The sequence below is a fragment of the Oncorhynchus clarkii genome, chromosome 11 (genome assembly GCF_045791955.1).
Source record: "Oncorhynchus clarkii lewisi isolate Uvic-CL-2024 chromosome 11, UVic_Ocla_1.0, whole genome shotgun sequence".
Classification (NCBI taxonomy): Eukaryota; Metazoa; Chordata; class Actinopteri; order Salmoniformes; family Salmonidae; genus Oncorhynchus; species Oncorhynchus clarkii.
In genome coordinates, this window is record NC_092157.1 from 8654083 (window position 1) to 8661449 (window position 7367).

The 7367-nt window shown below is 40.1% G+C and overlaps 1 protein-coding gene across 1 annotated transcript; it reads left to right on the forward strand.

Annotated features, from left to right (window-relative positions):
• Nucleotides 1-940: 940 nt before the first annotated feature.
• LOC139420151 (sialic acid-binding Ig-like lectin 13) lies at nt 941-6603 on the forward strand. Its single transcript, XM_071169938.1, has 7 exons — nt 941-989; nt 3774-4157; nt 4288-4593; nt 4730-4996; nt 5724-5817; nt 5930-5987; nt 6331-6603. The coding sequence occupies exons 1-7, from the start codon at nt 941-943 to the stop codon at nt 6601-6603; spliced, it is 1431 nt and encodes a 476-aa protein (XP_071026039.1).
• The last annotated feature ends 764 nt before the right edge of the window (nt 6604-7367 follow it).

The following is a 7367-nucleotide window of genomic DNA, read 5'->3' on the forward strand; positions in this document are numbered from 1 at the left end:
GGCCACTCTTGGCCATGATTACAGACACCTGTGTCTTTTGACACTATATAAACGAGTGTTTGTGATTATACCCTGATGAGGACAGATTTTTGCATCTGAGCTCCTAGAGTGTGCGGCTCTCTTTTATTTGAAAGTTTTTCATATTGAAACATAATGTGACAACCATATGTTTTGTATCGAACTCAAATTAAACTTTTCTTTTTTATATTTGAATAAATTAATCGTGGATTTGGGTTCATAATTTTACTAGATTTTTTAAAATCCCACAGATATTCCCATTCAAGCCTGGGAGATATGGGAGATATGGGAGATACAGGAGATACAGGAGATACGGGAGATACAGGAGATACAGGAGATACAGGAGATACGGGAGAGGGAGATACGGGAGATACAGGAGATACAGGAGATATGGGAGATGGTTTTGCTGCCAAAAGTTTATTTTAGCAATTTATTGGGGGCAGACTTAGTGATTCAGGGGCCCGTTTCAAAATGCTGCTGACCTGTCCTACCCCGAGAAAGGGACATTAAATACAGTAGTATTCCTTTAAAATGGTTTCTCATACACATATTAGGAAGTATTTCACTGATGAGATGTGAGATATGCCACATGAATTTCAGCACTTTAGTTTGTCAGACCTCATTATGTGTGTGACAGTTTCTGCTGTAGACAGTTTACGTTACCGTCTAAGGCAAGTATCGACTTCTTCACTATATTTTCTGTTCATTTTAATGTTCAAAATAAATTAAAGGAGATGAATTCTGAGTAATGAGATTCAATATGTTCTAATGTACTGCTGTTTGTTCACGTATTAGCTTTACAACTGAAGGACATTGTGTATTTGATATGGGGATGGTTTAATGTGTTGTGTGAGTTAAGTTACTCCACCAGTAAGTGTATGTTTGTACTGTTTCAGGTGATCAGTGTTGTGTGAGTTCTCACATGACTTGTCCTGAGAACATGTTTTTTCTCATTGGCCTCTTTATGTCAGGTGAGTCTTCCACACAACAACAACTAGTTATGAATCAGACATAAAGGAATAACCACAAGTCATTATATTTTATGGGATGTGCTATATTCCAGCCTTTTAATTGTGTAGAAAAGTGTACAGTTAATTCCTGATTAGTGTTTTTAATAGTCTGGATTTAAACTGCTGTGAAAAAGTTTTTGCATATTTTCAGATATTCAATCAATAGATGATATTAGATAAATGGAACCTGAGTGAACAAATAACACAACATTTACATACTTATTTAATTTATTTCTTAAACAAAGTTATGCTCCCCTACACTAAATAACTGGCTGTGCCTCCTTCAGCTGAAATTACATTCCCTGTAATTGTTGATCAGTCTCTCACATTGTTGTGGAGGAATTTTGGCAAACTGTCCCATGCAGATCTGCTTTAACTCAGTGACATTCATGGGTTTTCAAGCATGAACTGCTCGTTTCAAGTCCTGCCACAATATCTCAAATGGGATTAGGTCTGGACATTGAGTAGGCCATTCCAAAACTTTAAATTTGTTGCTTTTAATCCCTTTTCATGTATACTTGATTGTGTGTTTTGGAATGGTGGCACAACCAGTTATTGAGAGTAAGGGGGCAATTACATTTTCACACAGGGGTATTGGGTGTTGCATAACTTTGTTAATGAAAGAAAATAAATAACTATAAAATAAGTTTATAAACTCAAGTTCCCTTTATCTAATATTAGGTTTTGGTTGAAGATCTGATAACAGTAAAAAAAATAAGTAAAAATAGAGAACCATAAAGGGGGAAATACTTATTCATGTCCCTGTATGTTCATGTGAAACCGACATCAGTGTGCGGTTAACAGTATAGCTTCCACCACTGTCCCTGTATGTTCATGTGAAACCGACATCAAACTAATTGTTCATAAGAAGGGCCTGAGATCAAAGTCAATATTAAGACAGTAGTGGTCAATGTTTTAAATACCTCCTCTCCTTGGTTAGCCAACATGCTCAATGCGTGTGTATATGCGTGTGTTTTTGAGTGAGGAGATGGGATGGTTAGCTTCAACAAAGTGAGCTGCTACTGGATAGTCAGTGTTATTACACCTGATTGAGCTGCGGTGGTTGTCACACACTGACCTTAGAGAGCTTTTTATGTCTCTATTTTGGTTTTGTCAGGGTGTGATTTGGGTGGGCATTCTATGTTCCTTTCTCTATGTTTTGTATTTCTTTGTTTTGGCTGACTATCATTGTCTCTGATTGGGAACCATACTTGGGTAGCTTTTTCCCACCTATGTTTTGTGGGTAGTTGTTTTCTGTTTAGTGTTTTCTGCACCTGACAGGACTGTTTCAGTTTGCACTTTGGTCTTTTTGTGTCAGTGTTCAGTTAAATAAAGGTCATGAACACTTACCACGCTGCACTTTGGTCCGATTCCTCCTCATCAGACGACGACACACGTTACAGTGGTCAGCTATGCATTGTTTTAATTGTCTTTTCGGTTGTCCTACGTAGGCTTTTCCACATGAACATGTGATGAGACAGATTACTCCCTTTATCTTGCAAGAGATGATACCCCTAACAGGGATGTTTCCACCTGTATGTGGGTGTCTGAAGAAGGATGTTTTTGTAGTGCTATTGCACTGTGAGCATGAGCCACATTTGTAGTTCCTATTTGGAATGGGTGTCAAGAGTGTCTGAGTGGGCTCAGGGGGAAGGTCAGATTCACTAAACTATCCTCAATATTGAGACCATGCTTATAGACCACCAGTGGGTTGGTCCTTGAGGTGTGCAATTGTTGTGTCTGATTGCAGAATATGCCAGTGCTTCTTCAGGATTGCTTTCATTTTCTCTGAACACTTGGTGTACTTAGTGCAAATGTTTTTCTTCTTTGGTGTAGTTTTTAGCAATTCTTCTCGTAGTTCTTGAGATATTTCCATCGTTGCATCATCAATAATTTTTTCCATGTAGCCTCTGATTTTGAAATTATTTGTCATTTTCTTAGCATTGCTGTCAAAATCTGACTGTTGGCCACAGATTAATTTAACCCTGCATAACTGGCTTTATGGTAGACCATTCCTGAGGGGAAGGGGATGCATACTATCCCCACGTAGCAGGGTATTGAGGTCTGTTGTGCTTTGTGTACAAGTCTGTATTTAATGCATCATTCTCTTTGATGATCCATAAGTCCAGGTAGTTTATATTTCTCTCAACAGTCTGCATGGTGAATTTGAGATATTCAGAGCTCTCGTTTAGCAGAGTTTGGAATTAATTTAGTTCCTGCTGACTTCCTTCCCAGAGCACAAAGACATCATCTATGTATCTCTTCCATGAGAGGATTTTAGAATGTAGGGAGTGTGTCTCTGTTTTGTAAGTGGTTCCTCAAATTGTTCCACACACAGGTTCACATAGTTGGGGGCAAAGGAAAATAGGAAAAAGATAAAACTCTGACTCAAAGATAAAGCAGCTATTGGATAATACCAATTTAGTGAGTTTCAAGATGCAATCATTGTTTGGAGAAACACTAGGGTCACTCTACTGAAGGAAGTGTTGCAGGTCAAAAAATATAATTTAAAAGTCTGCATTAAGGTGTCTGTAATAGAAAATACTTGTCTAAAACGAATATAGACATTAATACATGCATTTCTATAGCTTCCAACATCTGTTTTACACTGAAGGAGGAGTAACAAGATGGCTGTGCAGTTGCCTCCAAACAGAGGCCCCTGTCAGTCATCTAGGGTTAATACATATCATTGGACAGAACTGATAATATATCAGAACCTCCCTGATGTTGTCCTTTATGTTGCAGGTGTTTTGGCCTGTTTTGGTCAACGAAATTTGATCGTCACAATGCCAGATAGACTGGATGTACTGACGGGCTCCTGTGTGCAAATCCCATGTTCATTTGATATTGATGACCCACATAATACATTTAACAGCACAATACTAACCTCTGGAGTGTGGATTAAAGAAAACTCAAACTTTCGTGAGCGTCCGGACAATGTGATATTTAACAGTAGTAAGACGGTCAACAGATATCAAGGGAAGATAACTGGAAACATGTTCCAGAAGAACTGCACCACAGTCTTCTTCAATGTAACCACCAGTTACTCTGATATATACTTCTTCAGGATTGAGAATGGACCATTCCTTGCAACAGATCCTGATAAGTCTGTTAATATAGTTGTCAGTGGTAAGAGACAATTTATCTTTAAAACCAACATTTTTTTTCCAGTTTAGATTCCTTTCATCAAAGATAAGAGTAGAACAAGTGGACAGTTTAACTGTTAGTGTAAAATATATTTATCTGCAATGTATTACAGATTTGCCTTCCAGTCCCATCATTACTGTCTCAGGTGAGGTGAAGGAAGGGACCCCTGTCAGTTTGAACTGCTCTGCTGTCGCTCCCTGTCCCGAACACCCCCCTGAGCTGACATGGACTCTCCCAACACAGTTCACACCTGAGAACCAACTGCAGGAGAATTCAGACCAAACCAAATCAGTTCTCTCCACGGTGACCTTCACTCCGTCATATCTTCATCATGAGAAGAACATCACTTGTACTGCAGTCTACCCAGTAGAGGCAAGCAACAAGAGAGCGGAACATACCATGATGCTTAACGTTTCATGTAAGATTTAGTCACCGGTTCCTGAAGAATAGATCATTCTATCATGTTTTCACTGATGATTGTAATAGAGTGGATTTGATGAGACTATTCAATATACCATATCCAGATACATTCTAAATGAACCCCTCTCCCCCAGTCTCTCCTAAGGACACCTCGGCCTCCATCAGTCCAGCTGATTCAGCATCAGTGGGCAGCTGTGTTAATCTGACCTGCAGCAGTATAGCCAACCCTCCTGTGACAAACTTCACCTGGTTCCAGATCAGTGGGGGTGAAACAACACAGGTAGCATCTGGACAGAGTTACACCCTCAATGTGACATCTGGTAATGGAGAACTGTACTACTGTGAAGCAAGAAATAGTCACGGCTGTGGGAAGTCGAATGAAGTGCAGCTGGCTATAAAAGGTAAAATGGGAACGTAGGGCACAATCGTAGGTTAGATATACAATATATATTCAAAAGTATGTGGACACCCTTTCAAATGCGTGGATTCAGCTATTAAATCCTCACATGTTTTGCTAACGTGTTTAAAATCGAGCACACAGCCATGCAATCTCTGTAGACAAACATTGGCAGTAGGACTGCAACATTCACTACCGAGTTCCAAACTGCCTTTGGAAGCAACGGCAGCACAATAACTGTTTTTTGAGGGGTTCATGAAATGGGTTTCCATGGCAGAACAGCCACACACAAGCCTAAGATCACTATGTGCAGTGCCAAGAATCAGCTGCAGTGGTGTAAAGCTCACTGCCATTGGACTCTGGAGAAGTGGAAATCCGTTCTCTGGCGTGTTGAAAATACGATTCAACATCTGGCAGTCCGGCGGACGAATCTGGGTTTTGACAGATTCCAGGAGAACATTACCTGCCCCAATGCATAGTGCCAACTGTAAAGTTTGGTGGATGAGGAATAATGGTCTGGGGCTGTTTGTCATGGTTTGGGCTGGGCCCCTTAGTTCCAGTGAAGGGAATTCTTAACGCTACAGCATACAATGACATTCTATATTCCATATTAATGCCCATGATTTTGGAATGAGATGTTCGACGAGCAGGTGTCCACATACTTTTGGTCATGTAGTGTACTTGAGAGATCTTTTTGTGAGAATTGACCATAATATGTGCTGTATTTTTAGGGCAAAAAGAGCCAAAAAACCCAATGGTGTTTGGGGTTGCAGCAGGAACTCTGGGGGCCATTTTGCTTATCAGCCTGATCAGTCTTTTTGTATGGTAAAAACTATTCCTGGCATCAACGCATTTTTTTTTATTTCTGCTGTGTTTGTGCTTTTGCATATGGAAACCCTCTCAGTGCATTCAGAATACCTTTCTAACTGTCTTCCAGGAGGAGAAACTCGAGGCTCCACGATGGACTTGAAAGGACAGACAGTCCACAGGGACAGGTGGGAATAAGGCTTAACTTTAAAACCACCAACAAATTGTATCTAAGGAAGTACTGAATTAATGCTGAAACTATTTAAAGCCAGGAGGTTAACATAATTTCAGAGCAAGTTTAGGGGGAGATGACCACATCGAAAACAATGCCACATCCTGTAATGACATGGAATGATAACAGAATGGCTGTTGGACTTTGACAGTGTTTACTGTCTTTACACCTGTCAGTTGAATTGACATTTTCATTGACATCCCCTCAGTATGTGTTGTGTAACCTGCTGACCTTAGAGTTTTACACATTACTGAGCTTAGAGCTTTACACCTGTTCCTCTCTCTGTGTTCTCTCCACAGAACTCCCCGGTTGGGACAGTGTGTACTAACCAGGCCACAGCCGGAGAGGAACCAGAGGAACCTGCAGAAGACCAGCCTGAAGAGATCCACTACGGTGACATAGACTTCTCCAAACTACAGACCAAAGAGACCCCAGCTGCAGCCCAGGACAGGGTCCAGGGACAGGAGAGTGAGTACGCTGAAGTCAACGTGACTGGGAGAGGGGCTCAGGAACCACCTCTTAACAACCTAGATGGGCTTTATGCACAAGTGAATAAAACAGGTGGATGTTAACGATTTTGCAATTGGGTATCAAGTGTTTTTATGTAGAGTATTGTCATTGTGTATCTGTTTTCTATTGGTACTTTTGTTACATTTATAATTGTGTACTCTTTGATTATCTGCATATTTGTAGAATTTTCTGGGATGAAAAGTGTTTAACTGTTACTATAGTGGTGATACGATGATGTAGGCTACTCTTTATTTTGGACCATTTATTTTGAGTGTTGAGTTCACAGAGCATCTGTTTAATGGGTTCCAGTATAGAGGAACTGCTGAGTTCAACTAGCTCACTGAAGGCAGATTAAGACCATATAAAGTCAATGATGACTGAGGAGAGAAGACACAGTTAGTTAGAAAGACAGTGGTCTGATACAAGACAGGAAGTTGGTGCAGTAAGTCGACATGATGGCAGAATGGTGTTAACATCTAATAGTCACTGTTTATCTTCATCTTTTGTGCAGTTACCACAATAACAATTTTATCTATTTTCAGTTTATATCAATTTAGAATGTATAGTTTCAGTTTTTATGTTGAGTGTTAAACAACATAATCAATTGAGACTGCATTTCAGGTTGTTGATTAATTGCCCTGTAATAAAAACCTTTACATTTAATTTCCATGACATCTTTTGGTGTTATTGGTTCCTCTGCAACTGGATCCTGGACTTCTTGATGGGCCGCACCCCAGGTGTTAAGGGTAGGAAACAACACATCTGCCTCTCTGATACTCAACATGGGGGTCCTTCAAGGGTGTGTGCTTAGTCCGCTCCTGTACTT

Bases quoted from the DNA above. Each gene is read 5' to 3' on its own strand.
- LOC139420151 (XM_071169938.1), top strand. From the start codon at position 941: ATGACTTGTCCTGAGAACATGTTTTTTCTCATTGGCCTCTTTATGTCA. The intron at 5,818-5,929 runs GTAAAAACTATT...ACTGTCTTCCAG, and splicing joins CTGATCAGTCTTTTTGTATG to GAGGAGAAACTCGAGGCTCC. The intron at 5,988-6,330 runs GTGGGAATAAGG...TTCTCTCCACAG, and splicing joins CAGACAGTCCACAGGGACAG to AACTCCCCGGTTGGGACAGT.